Here is a 25,796-nt window from a genome sequence, read left to right on the forward strand (position 1 = left end):
TTTTTGTGAGCCCATTATCCCAGTCCTTGACTCCACAGCACTTTTATCAGACAGCACAACCACCCCAGGAAGATCTCAAGCAGATGTAAGCATTGATCCATATTTCTGCATCCACAAACAGTTCCCTTCCCCTAGAAGTGGGAGCTTACTTGTGAGACTCCTCACAGAAGTCTCTCAAATACCAAATGCCAGATCGCAAATGGCATCACTGCAACTCCAAACAGAAGAAATCCAGTTTATGAGATTATATTTATTTTTGAGTGCTTGGCTGTCACTTCTAAGCCCTTTGGCCTTGTGTTGACCTTTAGGATTTCTAGACAAGATGCTACTCTACTTGTACTACTTAAACTGTTTTAGCTCTGGGATTGTGCCAAACCAGCAACTGACTGCAACTATTATGAGAGTAATTTTCCAGCATGTGGATTACTAGCATGTGGCTACTTAAGCTAATTTTATATGTGATTGGAAGACTTATAGGTCACAGTCTCATGGTTTATCACTCAGCTGCATATCCCTTATATCCAAAATCCCATTTAACATTGACAGTTGTGTTCCCTTTGACTGCAAATACTTGGAAATTCAAAGGATATGGTGCATAGATGATTAACAAAACTTTTTCATTTAGTGAGAAAGACAATGGTAGAATACTGGCACAAGACATGGTTGCCTTATGATACTGCTCATGTTTACTTATGTCTACTGTAACCTTGAATTCCTCGTTACATGTAAGGAGAATCTCTTCATTGGTTCTGTATTTCTTTGCCATTTATTTAGAAGATTAAATCAGTTATTCACTAATATTTTGAGTCACATTTTTTGATCTAAGCACGGAATTTACTGCAGTTTATTGACAAATTTTAAAATTGACAATGTAGAGTTGTCAATTTCAAAAGCTCCTCAGTAGTCTTAGACACACCGAAGTATTTATTAACACAGGTCCCCACCCCTTCCCAGTACTTGGCTATGTTACACCTGTCTGTCTGTTTCTCTGCCTCTTGCTAACCTGCCAGGCAGTCCGTACCATACAAAGTCTAGAAGAGAATGGCTAAGCATACTTCAGAAAAAAAGTGTAACAAGTTGACAAGAGCAACAGCATAACCACACTTTTTAAAAAATTGGTTAAAACAGAGCAGAAAAACTTCATGGGACCTTACAAACCCTGTGTGAAAACCAAGGTTGCTCCACAGCACAACCCCCCGAGCCAATACAATGACCCATGAGCATCAGAGACATCAGGAGTTGGATCTCCAACTCATTCTTTCTCTTGTTCCTAGCTGAGAGGGGTCCTGTCCCTCTTCCTTTGCCCTACACTTGCACTTATTGGAGCCAAATTCAACTTGTGAACCCAGTATTAACTTTTTTTCTTGAAACATGTTACACTTGCACATGAGCAAGCCAATGAACACAGAGCAAGAGACAACACAAGAAGCTTGCAGATGCAGCCAGTATGACAGGAGCAAAGACTGGATAGGGTAACAGGTTTTTCACCTTGTCACAGGCATTAACTATTAAATCATTTCATACCTTCTCACTTAAATGCAGAATAGGGAGGTAGCTACACAATTTGGACTGAGGTTACAGCTTACCACAGCATTAACATTTCAATGTACTTTTCACACACAAAAAACCTCCGTTGTCATAGACACCAATTTTAGCTAAAGCTATAGCAGGTGACTGTGTTTGTTAGTACTCCTGCACAGACTACACCAGAGTTGTAGCAGACAGCACAGCAGATTTTTCCTTGTTTCAACTGTGTACAGAAGCATTTAGTATCTTAGATCTCCTTATTTTCTTATGCTCAATTTCCAAAGACTTCAAAGTTGATAACCACTACAGCGAAACCAGAAAGCCAGGAATTGTATTCAGAGAACAATGAAAAGCCCTTGATACCGAAGTTCGTAGGCTTTTGTTATATGCAATCCTCGTTAGCCTGACCAACAAATGAATCTCAGAAAATCTCATTCTACAGATAAGCACTTACACAGTACAAGCAAGACCCACCTGTTCAAAAGATGTTAAGCATAATTGCAAGTGATCCTTTCTTCTCTGTTTTTATTTTATGAAGATTTTCCGATAAGCTGCAGAACCTAAACCGCTCTGCAGATCCTAGGCTTCCAGTGTTTCAAGCTGCTCATTGCCTTCTAGGTAACACCCAGCTGATAGTTCTAAAACAAGCATATATCACAACTGAAAATCAGATGTACGTGTGCTCATAACATGAACTCAGCTTTTTTCAGTCTGCAATGCTAAACTGAAGTTTAGTTCATGGAGGGTTTGACACAAGTTAAAGACTTCCTTATAAAACTAAGTCAACCAACAATGTTATAGTTTAGTACTCACAAGGTGGTCGTTAATTCCTTTTACATTGAGTGATTTTTAAAAAAATGGATGTACTATGCAGCAGCAACACATTCTTCAGATAGCTCTTCTCATGTGCGTTTGAGCTAGATGCTAGTCACACAGGCACAGGTAACCTCTGCAGGACCTATGCCAACAGTTAAGGTCCTCACTTACCACTATTCCTTGCAGTTAGACTTCATACAACAAGAGTTGTTGTTTACATACATAATTGGAGTAAAGCTTCCAAAGATGTGAATAGTATTCAATTAAGTTTCAAATCTTGTGAAGCCTTCCCGTTAGATTCTTGCAACATTCACTTACTGCACTAACTGGTTATTGGATGTCCATGCACTGTTACATATCAGCTACAAAAAAGAACAACATTTTCAGAAGTAAATTTTAAAAAGGAAGATACCAAATACCACTCACATTCATTTCAGAAAGTTTATTGCACCAAATGCCGCAAAGAAATAGACCAAAATGATAGCATACATAAACAACTATAAGAAAAAACACCAAAAACATGTAGTCTGACATTAGTATTCAGTCATTCCTAAAAAAAGCCTTTGCTCTCCAAGCATGCAATAGCAACACATGTTTTTATCAGCTATGGAAAGCCTGCTATATATGTCAAACTAACACACTTGACCTAAAAAAACATCTAGAGTGTATTCAGCAGTTCAGACTCAGTTTTGATTGGGGCCTCTTAACTGAAGAAGAGGTTATACTTGAGGGATAAGTGATCATTGTGTGAAATTTATATGCAGGAGTTTGTGTCTGAAAAGGCTTTTTGACTTCTAGAGAAAAGATGCATTTTAATAGGGACTGGGGAAGACCATCTAGAGTATGTCATTAGAAATGCGAATTAAAGAATTCCAGAATCAGTGTGTATTTGTTTGTTTTGGACAGAAGACAGCTGTATGTATCAAATCAGAAAGTACCTATTTAAATTAAAAATGTTTAACTCTTGTTATTGTTTTAGGTTAAGGAGTTCAATTAAATACTACAATTTAATAGTTAATTCTTCCCCTCTGCATATGGTTTAGTCTTGCCAGAAAAAAATACATTCTTCAAATTGCACTGTGTAAACTGCAGTTACGTGGGATTTTGGAAAGACTTGTGCACTCCCACTTAAACAAAGTATGCATTTAAGTTTACAAAACTACATAATACTGATAAAAACTTTGGAATATTTGAAAATTAAGCTACATTTTAAACACCTCTGTACATTCATATTACTTCTCATTCACTTAAAATAAAAACAGGAACATGCCCTAAAGAGGTCCAACACAACATCTGTAAATACCTACTGCCCTGTCATGCCATACTAATTTATATGAACAGCAAGATGCTACCAAAAACAATTTAAAGACTTAGAGTCAAAAAAGCCCTAGAAGGTGGAATCCCATCAAATGAGGTAGTATCTTTGGTGGAGGGGAAAGATAGGTATTTAACTTTCTTCAGACTAAAGTCTTTTAACAATAAAGGGATTTAATTTCAATCCCCCCCTTTCCTCCCCCACTCAAACTATCAGAACAAGGGTTCTTCATATGATTTCTGAAGAGCAGCAAAATGGTAAGAGAAAGCAGCAAGAACTATAAAGTTTTCGCCTGGGCTGAAGGAAGTCCAGGTGCTTTGACCATCAGCTCACATGCTGTCCTTAGCTTAATGTCTTACCAGAAGGCAGTTTTTCTTGTTTGCTTGTTGTTTTTTTAGTAGGTGTAGTACAAATCAAATGTTACTTGTTATGGCATTAGCCTTGAAATCACTGAATGTCGGCTGACCTTCGACTTTCTTAGAACACTAAAAGAGGAAAAGTGTTTCTGCACATCTTTCAAGAATTATCAACCTGTTCAGATAAAAACCGAACTAATGCTTTATGAGAAACTTAATTGTTTTTTAATAAATTCACCCAATATTCACGAGTGACATGAAATGAAGTACATGAGAAGTTCTATATACACTCAGGGAAGCAGTTTCAAAGCTCTACACACATGCACGCCCACATTCGCCATTACAAGGATAGGTCAGGAATATGTGACTTGCTCTGTGGTTCTCACTTTGTCTTAACCTTGTGAAATAGAAAGTGATAGCTGCTAACAGCTAGATGAAGAGGTAAATTTACTTTCCAGCAGATAGAATTCACAGACCAAAAATATGAAAATTTTGCCTAATTATTAGCAGTAGGAGAAGACCTGAACCACAGAAAGATTTTAGCCTTTTGAGGCAGAATATCAGGGACAAGCCTATGAAAATGCAATAAAAGAACTATCTGGAATGTCAGATCAGAAACGCAGCATATAAGGATCAGCTTTAGAAGCACTGTATCAGAATATTAACTATCCCTCCACTTGGGAACAACCCCTCTTCACAGTCAGTCAGTCTACCCATTTCCCCTTAAAAAAAAGCAACACAATGTTCATCAAGACCCCAATCACATTTAAACAACTCACAATATGCACATTTCATTGTTTCAAATCATTGAAAGTTTACTGTAGAAAAGTCCAAACATCCAGGTAGTATGAAATAAAATCACTTTTAATAAAAGTGTGTCCCTTCAGTGTTAAAAATCTGTAATCACCAATGAGGACAACGCGTAACTGGTGACCAGAAGTTTCTCATCAGAATTCACTATTCACAAGCAATTGTGCTAGCAATTTGCTTGCAAACTGCCAGTTTCATACACCTCATTCATGCTGGCTCACAACAGAAAGGTCCAAGATTCATTTTTCCTTTTCTTTAAGAATGTTTGTTTTGATCCTTTGTTCTTTCCTCAGTCTGGTCCATAGTTTCACATCCAGCTCAACAGTGCTTTATGCAAAAATTCAGTTTTTTACATTCATGTTATCAACCACATGAAAACAGTAAAATACAAAATTTTATTTTGCTTTCTAGAAACACAGAAGGCCAGTATCAACTCATGGAGAAGTAGTTTCTGGTTTCAAAGCAGTTAGTCTACTAAGGAAAGGCACCTGGGATGATAGTTCAAGATTACTGTAGAATCATAAAGGGTAATTGCAAACATTCATAGTAATACCAAATATTGGGGTTTGTCCCCTACTTTTCCTTTTACTTCAGACAATGGTCCTCTTTTATACCTAATATAGTGACCAACTAGTAGCCAGAAAAAAGTAATATATCTGACTGAAGGTTTGTAAGGGTTAACCCCCCCAGATAAGATTGTCTTCAGTTTGTGCCAATTGCTTGGTCTATGTGCACACGTGCCCTAATAGCACTGGTATCATACAGAAGGCTGTCAGATTCATATTCTTCTGAGATAGTAATGCTTGATGACACCAAGACACAGGTTTAATTCCCAGGACTACAGCCATACAGAAACTCAGTTACTGAAGTTGCATCAGCAACAAATGTAAACTTGTAGCAGAAATTCCATAAGGCTTTCCCACAAAAAAAAAACACCTCAGAAGTTCATTCCGTTTTCAGGGTAGAATTACTTCTAGTCATGAGCTCATCTGAATACCTCCTCATTAAAAGACAAGCAACCATAGCTTGCTTAATTTCATCCTCACCTCCATTCCCACTTAGCATCTGGTTGCTGAATCCAGGTTTCTTGTTCTGAGCTGGTCATTTCTACTATACAAAACCATGCTTATGCTCTGCAAGAAAAATCATGTCCCATCTAATACACTTGTGTATAGGAATGCTATGTACATAGTTTACAACTCCTCCTCCCCAGCAAAGAAATACACCACACCACACTCACAAGTGTAGCATTAGGAAATCCATTCCAACCCACTTGTTCTTTAACTGTTACTTCATGGTTTTGAGCAGCGTTTTGGATGGCAGCTCACAGTCTGCCACATAGTGTTAACTTTTGTCCTTTGAAGAAAAAATGCAAGGATGCAGTCACTTTAAGTCAGAACTGAGATTGTAAGAAAAACCTGAATGCCTTTTACATTATGTAAACTGAAGTCCTCCGATCAAACGTCCAGCTGAAACCAGAATCAGAAGATGGTAGAATGTACAGTCATCACCTGCTTTTCTCAGTGTTCCCCTTTATCAGCATTTGGCAACTGTTCTTCTTTCAACATTCCCATATTCTTTCTTTTACTTTAAGGGAATGACTATCCTGAGATTTTAATTTATAAGAGTATTTGAGCAACATATGGAGAATGAGTACTTGCTATAGCAGCCAACAAAGGCAAGTCATTGGATTCAATCCTAGAAATTAAAAAAAAAGAGAGACTTTAAAATACACAATCACCTTCACAAAAGAAGATAAACACAAGAGGCTATTCGTCATTCACTTCAAAGAAACTGAAAATGTCTTGCTATAACCAAGTTCATCATTTAATTTTTTGTTCATACTGTACCAGTAAAGTTAAGTGATAACATTTAAAAGCAAAAAGGTCTGCTACCATTTAAGTGAAAAAGATAGTATTACATTTTGTGGTATCTAGTTTTTTTGTGGTACAAATAAAAAGTTTGATTTATTCGCTAATCCATAACCCTTAGCTTGCAGTCAGCAGGCTTCAATAAGCCCAGCCAAAGAAAATACTGAACATCAACTTATGGAAGACTGCAATTTCACGTTTTGAATACAACTCTGTTTACCATGCAGCAGCACTTTCTTACCAAAAATTACCAAAAGATGGAAGTATCAGTTATTAGGCAGTAAAAGTAGCACAATGCCTCTCAGATGCAATGCTCAGTTCCAACCATTTCCAACAGAACACTCTTCAAAGGTCAGTACATATGTTTATATACGTTTTTACACATACACACAAGGGTTTACTTCAGGGTCTCATTACTTTAAACTACATTGCTCAGTATGACATCTTGAGCAGCCAGATATAAATTAAATTTTAGCTACAGTGCTTAAAAAACATCTTCGTGGAAGTGTATTCATTTCTTGCCCCTTCCTCTCATTCTACTTTCACAGCACATGCATCCATAAAGTACTTGGCTAGAACTGAACAACCTCCAAGTAACCAAAATCAGAACTTTCTTCATTCTCAATATTTTTCATCCTTAAGATTTCAGAACAACAAATGATTTTCCTCCTGCTGGATTGTATCTCCTGATGGCTCATTGGAACCCATTTCGACACTTCATTAGGTTCATGAGAGAGGGGGCAATAATAAACATAGAATAAGTAGCAAGTCCCCACAGGAACATAACTACATTCAGAAACTGAAAAGCAAAGTAACTGCCTCAAGTTTTGCCATAGATTAAGACTTATCTGCAATACTCACCCCAATACAATTCCTAGTTCTTTTACATGCACTCTTGTATGTCCTCGTAGATATTCTGAAAGCATTTTGCTTTTGAGATACATCTCTTGTAGTCTATCCTCAAGATGCATTATGCACTGTAAATACAGACCAAAAACCTCAGAATAGCTTTAAAACAACTGCATGCATATATTACAAAAATAGCTAAAATGATATGCTTACATATCTTAGCCAGAACACCTTTAAGTCTCCCCCCAAAAATCTGTAAAGAAGTAAATGTGTTACAGTTGTGCTGGCAACTTAAAATACACTAGCTTTCCCTCATCTCAAAGAATTGGAGTATTTCAGTTTTCTTGTGCAGCACGTTTGTTCCAGGAGTCAAAAAAAAGCCATCCAATTTCCCTTCAACTCAGACACAGTTTCTCCTGACATAAAGTTTTAACCAGGTTCAAAAACATTCGAGATACCTTAATAAGAGTCTAACCAGAATACCTAACAAATGTCTTTGTTACAAGTCAGTATTTTTTCCTGAAAGTGTCACAGTTCCTAAAAATCAGCACTCTCTTCAGCACCAGAGAAGTCCTATTCAAGAAACTAAAACATAAATGAAAGACACCATTATCTGCATCATAAAACTACATCTCTTTTGATCTATAATTTACTGGATAAATCAGGTTACAAATCCTTTATTTTTTTTAATTAGTACTACATAATTCTAGTTTAAAACTCAAACATTTGATGTTGTTTGCAAAAGGTAGTAGTTCAAGTTGAAATACCAAAATAATTACTCCAATTTCGTTCAGCAGTAGCATGCTAGAGTTTTTGGTTAAAAACAGTCAGATGGTACATAATTTCTCATACATCAATTGCAAGAGAGCAGACGAAAACTTCGGAGACTTTTTTTAAAAACAGTAACACAGGGTGAGTACATGGGACATCTTCACTAGGTGAGTAGGCAGGCTGTTTTATCAGGTATTTTGTTCCAGAACACAAGGTAACTCGATTCAATACATTCTTTCTTTCCACAGAGATGACCACATCAAAGACAAAAACAAGAAGCGTGTGCAGAACCTCATTATCAAATATTTAATCATCCAGCAGGCAGAGACAACAATTAGAATCAGTAGTAGCAAATACCTCCAGGCCATCCTCTGGTGTATATTTTAAGTTTGATGGAAACCATAAGTATTAGAAATGGAATCTTGTGCAAGCAGTTCTGCTAATTAAAAAAATAGAAAAAAGACTCATGCTCATGGGTAACCTACCATGCATTTTTCTGATGGTCTTGAGCAAGTTGCTTTTTGAGAGTGGTTTGATCTGTTTGCTTCAAGCAGTTTTCACTAAAGCCATTATAATCATAACACTTCTGATTCTAGCCTAAAGGAAGACATTCTTACCTTCTCTACTACAGGTAACTAATACAGAAAGCCTGTTAGCACTTCCCCAGTAGTTCAGGTAGGCATGCAGCTGATTCCCAAAGTGGCAATTCAACATATTTCAATTTCACTACTCATAAGCTGAAGGACTATAGATTTTTTTTTTTTATTGTTAAGAGGAAAGAAGAATTTCACATTGTTCTAAGAGATTCTTTAGAAAAGATTATCCACTACTCCTGAAAGCCAGCAAAGAATCAAGAGCCTTTCCTCCTCAAGCTCATCCATTTTGTAAATCCATTTTGTTCAAGATGTCCAGTGAGGTACAGAAGAACAGTAATATTTTTGATGCTAGCTTCCTCTTCAGCTTCTCACTGACTTCAGTTAAAATCATTTAAAGTAGCTTAAAATGAGCTAGAAGGTGCAGGTAAAATCTTTGTCATACTGCTGACAAGCAACATTTGCAGTCTCCACTTCCCTTTCACCCTGGCATACTGCACAACTCTGCAGGAAGGTTGCCAGTCAAGTGTCATAAAGTCTTGTCTTTTGTCCAGTCTCAAGTTGGGTTTTGTTTTTTGTTGTGCCATAAAATACTCTTCTAAACAGTAACTGGAGGTCAAGAAACATATACTTAATCTTCAAACATACTGCCTTATGCATTTCTGATTTATGTTATTATATATGCTTTTGTCAAAATTTAAGTCAAATAGAATGTTCATTATAAAAACATGGACTTCTTCCCCCAAAGTTGAATGGAACACCCCACTTCCATTCATCCATTATTCTGTTCCTGTTAGCAAAGACCTACAAACTCTGACAGCTCAAAGCATCTTCAATGCAGATTATAGAACAACAGAACTACAAGCTACTAGGACTACCATTTTACTGCTCTTTTTTTTTTTTAAGGAAGGAAATAAAATTAGTCCACCTCCAAAAGCCACTACACCACACAAAGCATTCAGAAGTTGCATATACAAGGTCCAGGGCAGCACTGGAAGAAGTACTTCAGTTGCAGAAGCAACTTATGAGTTCAAAAATGCCAAAATTTAAGGTGTTCCTGTGCAAGCATGATGACATAGTTCTAACCTAAGTCACATGTTTTCCAACATACAAAAGTATCCAGAAAGGACACTGATGTACTTTGCCATAGTACTTGACTTCAAGTACTTAAATTAATACCACTAATTTTTATCCAAAGCAGCATCAATTAATACTATTTTCAGTTGTTAATATTCAGTTCCACCTTCCTATTCTGTCTGCTAGCAGTCGTTACACAAGCTTCCAATAAATAAAGTTTCTCAAGGCTATCTGCTGAAGACCAAGCCAGTTCTGTTTACTCAAACTACAGGAAAAAGATGCACCATTTCCCCCCAGCTACAACTGTGTGGAAAAATTGTTATAATTACTGCTGCCAGACTCATGGGTGACTTTGCTGTAATCAGCCAAAACAGCTATCAGAAAGCATTACTGATCTGTTCTGATGAACTCTACTACTAACATGGACAGGAAAGGATATTATGGGAGGGGAAGCACACACTATGAGAAAGTAACATCCCCTGCTGCAACCCATCTGACCCCAAGTGTTTTGTGTTTCCATCTCCTCCCAGGAATGCTGTAGGCATGTCTGCCAGGTGGTCTGAGACAGCACTGGCTGACAGGGTGGGCTACACTATGCATAAAACACAAAGGTCAAGTAAACATGCAATACACATGTAACTGAGGATAGAGAAGAGGCATCCACTAGGTGGGGTTGGTAAAAAAAAAAAAAAACACAAAAACACAAAAACTCAAGAATAAGAAATGGTATGGTAGAAACAGCAGAAGCTTCAAACAGTAGAGAATGAGGAAATTATACAAACAAAATAATCTACACAACTCTAATCATAAATACAGTCATGCTAAAGTTGCCTAAGCAACTTTTGTTCTGTCTTATTTTGGAGCAGCTGACTTTAATCTTGGTCTATTACAAGTAAAGTAAGTTAAAAACAGTACCTGTAACTGAACTGTAGCACACATTCTTTTAAATACATTGTACCAACTTTGCTATACCAATAAACAAATACCTGAAACAATCCAATAAAATACAGTGTGCAAAACTCTGCATTTTTGATTTAAACAATTTCCATTATTTCTTTACTGAAAACTGAAGCTACTTACAAAGTCAGCTGGAAGATTGAGTTTATAAAGCTGTAAAATGGACTGCAGTAAACTGGATACTTGACTCGAGACCAAGACATCCTTGCCTAGCTTCACATTGTCCATCATTTTTCTCTGGCTGGTAGCCACTTGTACGTTCCATTTATCTGTGTCTGCAATAATGCAGACAGCTTCTGCTATGGGTTCATCTAGCACTGGATGCTGCAAGAGATGCAAGACAAACATTATGGAAAACTTGCATATGCATTTTCACAGCTTAGATCGAGGCTCCACTTTTATTCACTCTGAGAAAGTGGTCCAAATGAATGCTTGTCCAGTAGAAAACCAAAGGCATCTCAAAAAAATGAGACAGAATACCAGTTTCAGAGACAGAGCTGACATCCAGTAACATTAGGTCGAAGTCTGAACTACCAGTTTGATTAAGGCATTTATTTTTATTTTATTTTTTAAGTAGTGCTTCAGAATCACTATGACATTTTTTCACTAACAGTAATCCAGCCTTCCTGCAAAGGTTAAGTTTCTTCCAAAACAAATAGAGTATTAATTATGCTGATTCAGTGAGTGGTTATACTCACTGTAAGGGATTTCACTATGCACAATGACAGCAAGGTATTTATGAAGAGACAATATCATATTAGAGCAATTTGGTGTTTAAACAACTGCACACACATCACCATTCTGGACGGTGTTTAACTCATTCCTACAGGATGATTCTTGATTGCTATAGAAAGAAGCAATTGACATTCACTAGATAAACATCTAATATTGAATACTAAACGCTTAACATTCCTTTAGTGAAAGATTCGTTTTAAGTTACTTGGTGTAGTTGGAGTAGAGTAAGAATATCACAAAGATCTTACCTACAGCTAACTGCTTTACGCAGTCGGTCATTTCTGCTACAGCCTAGTGTAACACAGGCTTCCACAGGACTTCATCTCCCTTGCAACACATGCCACTAAGTGGTAAACTAAGATGTTTCCAACAACTTGTGTACCATTTTTTATGAAATAAAGGTAACTGTCTGCTATTGTGACTGAAAAGAAGCAGTCAGTTTTTTCCTTGTTTGTAATTTCAACTTGCAAACATTTTTCCCTGTGTTCACCTTTCAAGAAAAGACTGAAGAGAGTATAAAGGGGAAAAAAGTGATTTTTGCATGAACAGGCTTCTCAGTCATTTAAGGGGTTTTCTTTCAAGGAAGAAGACATACCAGGTGTGGCTGTTAAGGACTGGCGAGTACAAAGAGGTCTTATTTAAACTACAAACCACCATGTTTCTATAGCTTTAGCTTCTCAGTAATAGCAACAACTCACACTATGACTTGGAACAGTATTTTAACTCACATGCATCGCATGAAGGAGGTCTGCTAGTAGACACTGCTTGAGTTTTTCATCATTATTTACTCCATGCAGCACTAGATCAGGCACGTATGTGTGACAGTAGCCACCCAGAAGCGATCTTCCAAAGTTTTTCACACACTGACTGCTGATTGTGTTTGACCTGAAATACAAAGCAGGTATGATTCTTGCTTGACAGACTCCATTCAGATGATGATATCAATACAAAGTTTCATTTACTACCCCTACCTCTATTAAAAATAATTAGTATTTTTTTAAATTTAACATTGTGTTGATTCCTTCAAATTTCAGAAACAGCAAGTCTGCTTTTATCAGAGCTTGGGGTCCCTATGCCCCCCGGCCTTGTTCTGTGGTTAACAGGTTTGCTAAATGTGAGTTCTCACTCAGCCCAAGCAGCAAAATCTTCCTATCTACTTAACATGTGCATCAGCAAGCTCCGCATGCACCTGCAAAGCTCAGAAGTTTTCAAATAGGATGCCCTTATTTATTTCAAATCTGTTTAGTATTTGGCAGTTTAAGCAAAGATGAAATATTGCTAGTCCTCAGACAGAATTGTTTACACTGTTTCAGGCAATCGATACAAACAAAAGTATGATTTTTTTGTTAAACATTTGAAGAACACCTTTGTCACCAAACTTCAGTACCTTTTCAGCATTTTTTTTCCCCAGTCTGTTAACAAGAACCCTAAACACACTACCAGTGGCTGGTATGGATTTGTTTGCAAGGAAGTCAATCAAGATCCCAGTGGATTTCAGACTTGAAATTCTGAACACCTCTAATACTGCACAAGTTTTGACTCTGTTTAGTTCTAAATTAAACTCCTTTACCTTGGTAAAGGAAGCTCCACTTCCGCAAACTCTTCAAGTCTCTTGCTGACATTATCATGATGAACTTCGTCAGGAATACAACAATCACCTTCTTCATCACTGGCTCCAAGAGCACTGTCTGAACTCTCATTCCTTGGAATGTCCCCTTCAACTCTGAAGGGGGTTTTCCTTCCAGCATCCCCATAGGGGACATCTTTAGCACCTACTTTAGGGGACTCCTTTCTAACAGCAGAACCACCTTCCACACAGTCCGGTGAATAGCTCTCCGGATTGTCAGAGCATAAAGTTCTAGTTTCTTTCAAGCTTGGCAATGTTACAGTTTCTACGTTATCAGTGGACAAAAGTAGTTCACCAGATACTGTGTTCCCTAAGTTCATTTCAGTTCCTTTAGTTTCCATATGTTGGTTATTAAGCATACTCTCCTTCCCCTCACAAGGTGGAATCTGTGCATAACAAATACTGTGTTTACTGAAGGGCAAAAAGGCAGCTTCGCAACTTTCTTTTTGATTCTGGGAAACATCCACAGTCAGATCTGCTGAACTTGAGGCACAATGTATTACCACCTCTGGATTTTTTCTGAATGCCCTCAGATTCTCTTCCATTTCTCTCCTTTGAGTTTCTAAGTCTGACTCTGGTGACGCAGAACTTCCAATCTGAAAGGTGACCTTTTCCAACTGGGAACTCCTGTGGCCAGACCTTTCAGGACAAGGTAAAGCAGATGACCTACTAGACAATTGCTTTTCCACTTTCCTTTCATTCTGGTTCTTGTTCTTCCTTACATCCATTAAATTCTCCAACTTTGATTGCTCTTCAAAGTGGTAGGACCCAGTCCCTGTGTCAGTGACAGTTCTTTTCCTACCATCAGCTGCTCCGTTATGCAAAGTGCTAGTTAGACAGTCAACAGCTGTGTCAGAGTTCTGACTGACTTTTCCTATTGCTTCTTTCTTTTCTTTTGAAGAATCTGTCGTAGTGCAAGTGCCTTCTGGATTATGTACCCACCCTGCAATACTGTTGTTCTTACTTCCACCACTCTTAGGAGGTAGGATTGGAGGCACAAGAGCAGGTTCATTTTTGACAGTGACCACCACATAATCAGACTCCTCTACCTCTCCCTTTTCTAGTGCAGTTGTGATCTTGCTTCCATTTAGCACTTGTTCTCCTTCTCCAAGCACTTCACTCCAAGTCAGCTGATTTTCTTGTAGCTCAGAGCATCTAATGAAGTAAGTTAGGACATAGAGCAACCGCTGCACCAACTCTTTACGTTTTCCAACAATAACAGTTCGAGTCAACCTAACCGGAGAACCTATGGCACCATAGAGATCACCTAGACAGGAAAACAAGAATTTCACATGCTTATACATGGCTGTAATAAGCTATACCACTTATATTCAACACATTTTAAAACAGCATTCACTGCAGGCAGACAGTTCATTTTTCATGGTTAATTCATAGAAGTTTAAAATACCAGAAGAACAGAAGAAGTCTCCTGACATTTCTTATATCTGACCCACATCCAAAAAGGTTTTGGTGTCCTTGTGAAGGTTTGACTGTTACTACTCAGTTTCTTGTAGTTCAAATCGATTACAGGTTTTTAATAACATTTACAAGATATTATCACTTGGAATTTGACACAACAGTTGCTGAAGAGTATATATCCAAAGCTCTGAAGCCCATGATACTGTTTTCTAATTTTGTACTAGTTTCCCCCCCCCCAAAATATTCTCTTAAATTGCATTCACTTTTTCTTCTTTCTGTTAAACACCAATTCTCATACAGATCAAGTCTAAATTGCATTTTTTAAGATTCAGATATTCAAAACAGCAAAAAAGGTGCAGTATCAGCATAATAAGTGTGTTTCTGAAAATAGAACTACTTTACTGTGCAAGGCATGTGCACTTCTGTGCACTGGGAGTCAACACCACTAACTTTTTACTTTTGTAGGGAGGAGGAGAGAGTAGGGGAGGACTAGAAAACATTCATTATTAAAACACAATCGCAATATGAGAAGTAGGTACTAGGGCCTAATCTAAGTCTCCCTAGAACTACTTATTTGCCATCTCATTTATCCTGAAGAACCGCTACTTTGTTGAGAAGAGCCATCTATTTTCCAGCAGCATATCACACTATCAGCTGGAGGGTTTCCACCCAACATTCCGGGAGAAATAAGCAGACAGGTGGCTGGTACAGAAAAGTTCACACACACTATTAGAGACAAGGATGGGTTAACTCAAAAACTGGCTATTACCAAGTTAACCCAGCTGTCTTCACTCAATACCCATTAGAGTATACCCTCCAAATGTCTTTGCCCAACCAAACCCTGGCTGACATCACCAGCAGATGGGAAGCAGCCACCACAAGCTCAATTTCCTTTAGCCAATATAAGCACTCGCATTGAAAGTGGATTTCTCTGGTTTGAGGCATTATAAGATGTCTGCTAATCTAACACATTTTTCTAGGTTTTATGTCCTTACTGAGGGCTGCTGTGTGGTGGCATCATTATGCTCTCTTCCCCCAGTTAGGGGCACCCTTGCAACCTGTCTGATGGCTTAACAGGCCAGCACACTCGTTCCTCAGTAACCAAGTAAGCTCAAGATTGCTCAGGTAGAATTCCATTAACCTCAGTGCCTGATGGGCCACAAGGACTAGCAGTTTGGAAAGGAAATGGGAAGATAGCTTTTCTTTCAAGTTGAGCACAGTTGCTAAAGAAATCAGATTCAGGCTTAGCATTCATTTGCATGGTTAAATACAACATTACTGATGCAACAGTAAGAATGTCACAACTGTGGTCCTCAAAACATGCTATTGCTAAGCATGTTAGATTGAAGCTCATGTTTAAAAGAGTATGTCTTCCTTACAGCATTACCTACAAATGCATCTATGTAATTGTAACTGATATGTAGTATCTAGTGAGGACATCATTCTGGAGGGGGAAAGCCACGTACAGCACAACACTTCATAGGAAGTCACTTCTATTTTAAAGCACCCAGACACTTTATTTATTCTTTCTGAAGAAGGGGACCAGCAGAGGGCAACATCTTACTTTGCACATCAGTTGCTGCAACCACCTGATACAAGGTTTTGGGCTTTGAAACTACCAAACAAAACCAGTAAGCATTTTGAGTTCAGCCACTCAGAAATCAGCTGGGCCAGTGCTGATAACAATGCACAGCCTGGGAAGGCAAAAAGAGGATATGATTTCTTGACCAGTAACCAGTGGCAGCTCCTGGGAGGTACCACAACACCTACTGCTTATCTTACACCTTCCACTCCAGCTTTTTTTTTTTTTTTTTTTTTTAAAAAAACCCTGGCCTGGCTCTATCCTTAACACCCTAAGCAAGTTTCTGTTTTTCTCTCCCTGGATGTCTAACCCATTTCTCCCATGCATAAGTCTTTAAAGACATGCTAAAACAGGAAACTTCTATTACAACTACACAGCCAAGATAAGAATTCTTGATTTCTTAAAGACTGTGGAGAGCTAAGCTAGACAATAAGCAAGAAACATGACCAGCATCACAGTGTAGAAGTCACATTACTGTTTTAGTGTGCATGTATGTCAATATATTATATCACTGAAAGTTAAGGCTGGTTTGGTACCAAACTCACACCTGCTGCCAAGACAAAGATTTTGAAGGATTCTACCACTGGCAGCATTGTTCTGAACTCTCACCCACTCATTTGATAGCATTATTTAATTCCCTGTACCAAGATAACAAAAGCTACATGATTTTTGTTAGAGAACAACCTGAGGAGCTTGGAATAAAGCGAAAATCTTGTCCCAAGCCCACTCACATAACTCTGAATGAATGGAGGCTCTGCTACTTGCCATACTTTTATTCTGCTTTGTGTCCACGGTAACTCCATGAAGAGGTAAATGAAGGCAGTCTGGGCAGTCTCAACTACATTCTCTCCATCCAGGATGTTTCCCCTCATTCTTCCCAAACTGCTCAGATCATTCACAGTGTTTGCACCCTCTTAAGATTTCTATAGAAAACCACTTAACCAGGCAGTGTAATTGGAGGACAAGGAACCAGTGAAGAACTGAGCACCTAGGCTACACTAACAGGCCTCCAAATACTCTTTAGCTTAATTCAAGACGTCTGTTGGCAACTCTGCTCAGCTTATACCAAGACAAATCGAATGTCACCCAGACTTCCGCCACCAGTCAAGTACCTCAAGCCAGTGGCAGAAGAGTTATCACTATCTCAGCTGTCCTAGTCCAGATCTACCAAGAGAAACCACATCCAATTCTAACTATGTACAAAGGAATGCATACTTCCAAGTAGCTTAGGTAAGAAGTGAATGCAGTGAAAGCTTTCAATTTCCTACTGACCAAGCTGTGCCCAGAGAGGGTTATATGGATGGGATTTTGCCAGCATGTTCACAAACTGTGATGTGCGCTTCTCAGAGAAGGCCTTTATGGGAGGATGGTCAACTGGCATTACTGTTGGCACCCAAGCCAGATGATACGTCAGCACCGCAGTTAACAAAGCAGCAAAGAACCTAGGAAAAAGAATATTGCACAAGTGTCAGAACATGCCCACATGCTCTGGGAAGCACACAAACCTTTAAGAAACTTTTTTTTGGGGGGAATAAGTTGGGTAGAGGGGAAAATAAAAGCTTACTGGTTTTTGTTGATCTGTTCTATCAGAAAGGTAAATTCTTTAAGAAAACGTTGGCATAGCTGGTTCTTTTCCAAGGTGTTGGACATCATATTAAGCCACACAGGCTCTGCAATCCTTGGAACAGAATATAGGTTCCAGATGGTAATTCTGCTCAAAGAAGATTCCCAAAAATTGGCATGTTAATACATACATTTCAAATTTGCAAATACAGGCAACCTATTCTCTATTGTCTATTGATTTTTATATATGAATTTACTTAAGTAGGAGCTAGGAGACTAAGCAAACTGGCGTGTCTAGAAAAGTTTTCCAACTAGTGTCCCACAAAAATAGCCTATTTAATTCAGTGTACCAGCAACATAATGCCTTCAATTGCATATCCTTCCCTTTCTTGCATTCCTCTATGCAGTTTTATTCAGAGAAGTGCCAATTATTTGGTGGGGGGAGGTAACCCTTTTCTTGAACTGCTGTCAACCTTCCCTCTTTTAGGTACCAAAAAAGAGGGCCTTTGACAATAACTTTCCTGTCAGTTTCACTGTCCAGCATCTACACTTAACAGTAGACAACTCAACTGCCTGAATATAACAATCCATGTGCCTGCACAAACATCAGCAGAATCCAACTCTTGATGAGGTTTTAAAGACTGACATTCCAAAGCACAAAGGAGCAAAACAAAGCACTTGTTTTATTTTCAGTCTGAAAATGGCTGAGCTACTTTTACTTAAGCTCTCAGAAAACATGTACCCAATACCCAGCACAGAAAACTCATTCACACTAACTTTAAAACTAGCTAAATTACAAAACCCTGCATTCAGTTGCTTATAATTGAAATTGACAAATATCTTTAGAGGTTCATTAGAACAACTCTCCTTGTAATTCAGAATTCCATCAACTCACCTGAATTCTCCCAGGGCATCCATGACTCGGCTGATATAAACCTGCACTCTTTGGCTGGATTCTGCTATTTTTCTACATGAGATCATGGCCTTAATTAAGAGTTAAAGACAAAACAACTTCTTAAAGGACTCGCATTCTTCATCTTTTTAAGCTTCATTAACATGTCAAAATAATTAAGATCTAGCCCAAGTGTTATGCAACTGCTCAGGACAGCAGTAGCTGCCAACCTCCCTCCACATCATGATGAGGGACCAACTCCTAAAACTAAACATGGAGAGACAGGATAACATTTGAGAGAGTAAGGGGAAGACAACAAACTTTTGTTATCACTCCTTTAGTGGCAGCACAAAAAAGAGAATACCATCCTTTCCACAGTCTCTAGGGAGTCAGGACAAACTCACAGTGAAATCGGAGGACAAGAAAAAGAAAAGCCACACAGCATAAATCTCTATTTCCCTTCTGACTAGAAAAAAACTACAGCTTCTTTTCAGCACATGCTGAGTTCCAACATGGGGCTTAGGCTCAAGACTTTGTGTGGTAAGGAGGGAGGGAAGCTTCAAATCACACACCTTCTCCCACTCTTCATCTATGATTCTACAATACTTCAGTCTGTTTGACACATATTTCCACATCAAACCAAACCGGTGTTCTGTACCTTTTCTATTGCATACTTCAGCTTGTTCATGTGGGATTCAAAGAGAGGAAAGTGAGAAAAAAAGAAATCCTGGAAGTTTCTCTGTGCTTCTTCTTTTTCAGGCAGAGAGAAGATTATGCTGATTGCAATTTTTTTCCTCCGGACCATTGCAGGATTGGAGCTACAGCTTTCATCAGCCATACTAAACATTTCTTCAGTGGACCTACAAGACAGATTGTTAGGACAGTTAGCTATGCACAGAACAGCGACTAGTCTTCTATTCATCTCTTTATATAGAAAAAGGAAACCTAAGAATAATTTTCCTTCTACTGCCTACATAATACTTTTCTGTCACGTGCCATAAACAGAGGATACCCAGCATATTGATAGATAAAACTTACGTTTGCTCCAACAGATCAAAAGTAAGGCAACCCTCAAAGAGGCTAGCAATTACTGGGGTGAACACTTTCCTCTGAAACAGAATACTACAGATACCCTCCTTATGGATTTATCTTTAAGAGAGATTAAGGACAGGGAACAGAAAAACCAACAGATAGTCATTAACAAGAAAAGGTTAAAGGAAATTTACAAAATAAAATGAACTAAAGACAAAGTGTCACCACTTATTAATCACTAAAAACAATGTCTACAAATATACCAGTTGGATACATTTCCATTTAAAGTGCTTTGTTTTCTGCTAAAAAAATAAAATAAAATAGTGGCTATTTTGTAATCATTACTATTTTCCCAAGCTCTGTTTATTCACTGGAGAGTTCTGCCACATATCTTCTATTAGTGTTGCCAGCTTTCAGTATTAAACATCAATTGATGCTGATCAAGACTGCTTCGTATCTTCATCAACTTGGCCTGTGGATCAGAACACACCTGCAGCAACACTGCCTGGACCATGTAGGGTATCCTTCTGAAAACTCAGAAGGACCTTAATTAGTAACAGGCCAACAGACACCTCCTGAAATCCAACAATAATGACCATGCAACTGTATGGCTTCGGTGCTGACTGTTCAGGTGTCATCCTACAGAAAAGGCCTTGGCCATCCAACAACATGACCAAGATGAACATGAGTCAGTAGTGTGCACAGGCACTGGTGAAGACTAAGTACCTGCTGAGGTGACTAGGCAGAAGTCTTCCTAGTCAACGCCTCATTAGATAAGTGATCATTCCCCTCTACTAGGAGCTTATCAGGCCACTTCAGAAGAAGTGTATCCAGTTCTGGAGCAAGGCCAGCAAACTACCAAAAAGGTAAGGAACCCAGATCACATGACAAAAGGAAAGTCTGAAAGTGCTAGGTGTGTTCAGCCTGAAGGGACACCTGATTGTTCTTTTAATAACCAGTGGGTAGTTATCCAGAAAATGGAAGTGGAGTCTTCAAGGTTAACAGGTTCACTCAACCTTTAGCTGTAAACAAGATGCAGCAGGGGAGTTTCTGGTTTTATGTGAAAGAACTTCACAGAAAAAATAAAGCATAAATTGGTTGCCCAGAGAGGTTCTTGAGACCCTTCCTTGGAGATTTTCAAAACTGAACTATATGTGCTCCAGACCAACCTGATCTAAATTCCATTTTAGTCCTTTGAGTGGGCAACTGAATTAGATGCTACAGATATCTGCCAGCACAAGGTTTTCTGTCATTGTACAGAAGGGTGGCAACTCCCAGCCCCTCTCTATTCTTCCATAAATACTTGCACTGCAGTGACAGACATTGATATTACTGAATTTGCAAAGATTATTTTTATTGCTTAAAGTTTCTGAATTAACTGAATAGTGTATACACTACTTCAAGACATTTTTCAATTAAAGTATTCCTTTCAAAAGGAAAAATGGCTTTCAGTCCACATTGAGGAACTATAAGGAGCGAGTGGTAAGCACAGACAAGAAAAAGCTGTAGGAACACAAAAGGGACACATCCAGAGCAGCAGCTCAGAGGAACAGCTTGCTTCTGGACTTTTCTCATGAATTAAGTCTGCAATATCAGTCAGTGGTAATTAAATTCCTGAAAGCTTCTTGTATCAGAATTATCTTGAAATGAAACCTGTGGCATTTGTAAGCCCCTATGAAGCAATTACCAAGAGGAAAGTCCAAATCCTTAACTTTCATTCTAAGTTTAGTCTAAAAATAAGCGCTTTACAGTTTAATTGGTTTAACAAAACTATGCACACAAGTTTCTCATCATAGAGGTACAAGTCCAGAAATACAGGAAAAAATAAACAATAAAACCCCAGCAAAAACAGTTTGTGGGAAAACAGAGTTCAAGACAAAAACACAACCTCATTTGAACTTCAGGAACTTGCATGCAGAGACAAATTCCCAAGGAAGTTTGGAAAGGATGGGTCAGTCAGCATCTAAGAAACATGACAAGTTTTTGTACTGCTTCTCAGGAACAGAATTTGAAAAACAGCGGTCTGCAAGAAAAGCCTTTTCAACAAAGCTGCTAATCTAGCTTGGCTGCCAACTGACTACATGAAGTTCCAGCTATACATCTCATTTTCTCTGAGCTACTGGCCTAAAACATTAGTCATGAAAACGGTGGAGTCTTGGCTGTACAAACAGAGTGCAAGCTCTGCTGTCATTGAAGTAATTCAACCAGAAACCTACTGCTTCTCCAGCAAGCATCAGAAAACAAGCATCTGAAGGGGCCATTCGGCTCAGAAAGAACCCCAAACCAAAAGGAGTTCTAAACAGCAGAACTAATAATGCCCTGTTTCCAAGATCTTTCCTCAGCATGGATTCTCCCATGAGGAAAAGAGACAAGCTATTCCCCGCAGTGAATTAGAAGCCCAGTACAGCTACTTTCCAAAACAAAACGTATTTGTTTTGTAAAACAAAACAAAAACAATTTGTTACGTTCATAACACTTCAAAGAACTTTTAACTGTCAAAATGCAGCTGCTACTTTAATTTGCCTGAAATTACATTATTTCCTTCTCAGTGTTTTAGCATTTTCACACACTGTCTTATTTCTTTACGAAACTAGACTATTTCCATTTACTGAAAGCAAAAAGTTTACTAACTCATTTTCAACTGTCAGAATGATTTAGAAATCATGACCACTACATAAGTGCAACTGCATGATTCATGTTAATGATTCTGCAAAAATACCCAGGGAAAATGTTCAATTGTTGACACTAGGGAAAGATGTTGAGCCAGAATTATAACATTTGAAATTGGGCTTATCAAAAATAGTGCGGTATTTTATTTTATTTTTTTTAAAGTAGACCACATATTTCAACTGGCAGTTTCTAAGGTTCTCCTAACCGAAGACAGTGAAGAGTAACACAGGCCACACAGTACAAGTTTCTTGTAGTCCTCCACTAATTCCATATGGTTTCTTGGTGCAGGTGGATGAGTACATATGAGCAGACAATCAAGACCCATTCACTATTTTGCAGCTGACAACAGAAAAATTTGCTTATTAGCTACAAAAGGTCTGCTGCATTCCATGCTTTGTTATGCTATTGAGCTACAAAAGCTAATAAAATTCCAAAACAGAAGCCAAGCTTTTTGATCACAGCTCTTTTTTTCTTCCTGTTTTGGCAGAAGTCACATCAGGAACACCCAGTGCTAGCCAAGAGAGTTGTCATGGGCTATTACTCTACAATTTCAGTAATTGCTCACTAGTCAAGACTCCATCGTGGTATACTGTTATTATGGCAGTGGTGCTGTTACCGTCTTTCATCTCAACAGGCTGCTCTGCTCCTTCAGAAATAGAGGAAAGTTTAATTTGCTTTTCAGGATGGGGTCTTTAGACAGACTCTACATTCAGTAAGTATGTCAAATCAGGCCTTGTAGCTCACACTCAGCCAAAACTCGATCTTCCCTCATACTGGCAATCTTACCTAACGCGCACAGAAATCAGAATGAACTGACAGTATTTATGACAGAATTCATGCTTTTAAATAAAAGAGGCTTAAACTCTGCTTAAATTATTGCCAAACAGCTGTTGTAACCAGAAAGGTGTTTCACTCACCACCTTGGAATTATTCCGTTCTCTAAACTAGTTGTCTGACTTCGGAGCCAGCGACGTTGATAGCTGCTAGAAGATGATGATGAAGAGCTTGGAGATGGAAAAGGAGTGACCAGAAGACTGCTGAGAGATGCTATCAAAAAAGGAAGAAAATACATACTGAGTGCCAGTCAAATGCTTTTCTTCACACTGACAGGGAACAAGTTCACATAAACATTGTTCTTGCTTGCTGCTCTTTGTAAAAGAATTAGAGCAGTTTTCATGTAACTTGCTTACAACTGGAGGCACAATTATTTTAAAAAATTCTTCTTGCCATAGAGTACTATTTTCTTATAAAGATAGGGATCTTTCCTCTTACAACATACTAAAAGTAATCTTATTCTTATCAAAAGCATTCTGCCATAAGATGTGTTTGCTCTCTCATTACACTAGATATACCTCTCAGTCTCTTGACCTTTTCTCTACTCAGTGCAAACACCTCTTCTCTTCCCTTGCTATAGTTAGAGAACCAACCAGTTCTTCCTCCATCTTATAGATTGGTAAAAAACCAAAACAATAGCTGTAAGCAAAGAGCATCACTATAAATATTCTTGCATAAAGTCTTCGGCAATAGCAGAAAGAAAACTGCTTAGCAGATGTCAAAGAAATTTGGATTTTGGTCATAAAGGTGCCTAAATTCCACGTGATCTGCTGAGCCAAAGAACTGTAACAATTACAAAAGTAGGCAAACAAGAGAAACAGCAGATACCTGACCGAGCAATGCCACTGTCTCTGTCCTCATTTTGTCCTCTGCTGGGCATATCAACAGGTGTACTGTGTGCTAAAACAAACAGAACAGATCAACAGAAAATATTACTTAACTCACTATACTATTTGTCAGCATTTTAAAGAAATGCTTGAGATTAAAGGTCATAAAACACCAAAGTTACATCCTGTACCATTACTCCAAATAAGCAGTGTTGCATGAGCAGAGGTAGTAGCAAACACTAGGTCTATACTGAATGTCACGTTACTAGAGGAAGTTAGTTACTTGGCCCAATCTAAGGTGTCTCTAAGAAGCTTAAGAATGTGAATACAGTCTACATTACAAAGTGCATCTGATTTTTGATTGCAAGAACTGGTGGTACTACCATCTGTCACTCAACTTTTGTTTGCAAGATTTTTAATTTATACAAGTCAAATGTTACAACAGAAGTCAAACATGTCCTTCAAGCTTCTGATTTACTCCCCAAGCAGAGATTTATTATCTACACAGCTTCATGGTAAGAAACATTCAGCTTATGATGTACAACACTGAAGTGTTAGTAGTGCAGTCACTGAAATTGTAGAGCATGCAAAATTTGCAAAGGCTGTGAAGAAACTGCATTGGTATTCAAGTTTTTAATTAATGAAATAATTAAGCCTAATATCTACCCACCTGCATGGGCCATCAGTATGGCTGTAAAAGGAGACTATGTAAAGCAGTGCTGAGTTTTTAAAAATTAAAGGAATTGATATTGTTGAAAAAAATTAAAGCCCCTCAGACTTAGCTCAAGAAGTAGTTTTGACAGGTTTTTTATTTTTAGAAAATTAGTACGATATAAAAGAAAAAGCTGTATTATCAGCAGTACACCTCCACACTAGCAAGAAATCAGCAAGGCAAGAAACATAACTTCCCTAAGAAATATAAGGGCTCATTTATTATTAAACACACTGCATAAAAATGTCTTTAAAATTAAGCACTGGAATTAGAAACAGAAAATCAACAAAAACCAATTAATTCAGCCAGTTGTTTGGAAGAAAGATTTTAAGTATAAAGCCACATTTGTCTGTTGTCACTCTCTCAGCCCTTTCTATTTCTAGAGAGTAATTATGTTTCTCTTGTAATAATTCAGAGGAGCTGGATTTGTGTGCATATGGATGGGTCACACTGCGGTTGGCATTCCACACAAACCTGCAAAGAAAGAAGCACTGCGGATGAGCCGGAGGGGACCTCCTTCAGACACACCCTGCAGCAGTTTGCTGCTACACAGCTGTAACACACCTAGGAAACAAAAGCAATCTAGAGAAAATGCAATGCAAAAAAAAAGGAAAAGGTGATGCACAGGAAAAAAAAAAAAAAAACAAACTAAAGGAACAGATGGTGTCACACTGTCAGAAAGACATAGAACCTGCAAATATTTACCTAAATTACTTCCACTGCGACAGGTTCCCAAACCATTCTGATTAGAGCTCAGCTTTCCCAAGCTGGAATCTTGGTTGATATATTCAAAGCTATCTTGTAAGCTAAGAAAAGAGAAAAAGGCAGTGTTTCTAACTTGATCAATAATCATTAGTATTAGCTTGAAGATTAGACTCATTTTATGATGAAGTGAAAACTGAAGATTAACTTTAGAATTACATTCAAAGGATCAGTAGGTTTTCTGAAACTAAAAGGAAAA

The 25,796-nt window shown here is 38.2% G+C and overlaps 2 protein-coding genes across 5 annotated transcripts in view; one reads left to right on the plus strand and one right to left on the minus strand.

Annotated features, from left to right (window-relative positions):
- SPMIP2 (sperm microtubule inner protein 2) overlaps positions 1-3,327 on the plus strand; it is a gene marked incomplete at both ends in the record, with an annotated part of 37,737 nt that extends 34,410 nt beyond the window's left edge. The window contains one exon of the mRNA XM_082758630.1: positions 3,323-3,327. Coding sequence (XP_082614756.1) covers positions 3,323-3,327 — 5 coding nt within the window. The remainder of the gene's footprint in view (positions 1-3,322) is intronic.
- The window catches only part of FNIP2 (folliculin interacting protein 2), a 49,361-nt gene continuing 26,369 nt past the window's right edge, over positions 2,805-25,796 (minus strand). For 2 of the 4 annotated variants that reach the window (XM_082759699.1, XM_082759697.1), the window contains exons 6-18: positions 25,541-25,641; positions 25,310-25,399; positions 24,125-24,196; positions 23,380-23,509; positions 19,419-19,620; positions 18,764-18,852; positions 17,870-18,016; positions 17,578-17,747; positions 13,248-14,571; positions 12,406-12,562; positions 11,066-11,266; positions 7,557-7,672; positions 2,805-6,522 (exon numbers count right to left, since the gene is read on the minus strand). In XM_082759699.1, coding sequence (XP_082615825.1) covers positions 6,444-6,522; positions 7,557-7,672; positions 11,066-11,266; positions 12,406-12,562; positions 13,248-14,571; positions 17,578-17,747; positions 17,870-18,016; positions 18,764-18,852; positions 19,419-19,620; positions 23,380-23,509; positions 24,125-24,196; positions 25,310-25,399; positions 25,541-25,641 — 2,878 coding nt within the window. In that variant the 3' untranslated portion in view covers positions 2,805-6,443. The remainder of the gene's footprint in view (positions 6,523-7,556; positions 7,673-11,065; positions 11,267-12,405; positions 12,563-13,247; positions 14,572-17,577; positions 17,748-17,869; positions 18,017-18,763; positions 18,853-19,418; positions 19,621-23,379; positions 23,510-24,124; positions 24,197-25,309; positions 25,400-25,540; positions 25,642-25,796) is intronic. The other 2 variants (XM_082759700.1, XM_082759698.1) reach the window with 1 other exon arrangement.

The sequence above is a fragment of the Aythya marila genome, assembly GCF_965140915.1.
Source record: "Aythya marila genome assembly, chromosome: 4".
Classification (NCBI taxonomy): Eukaryota; Metazoa; Chordata; class Aves; order Anseriformes; family Anatidae; genus Aythya; species Aythya marila.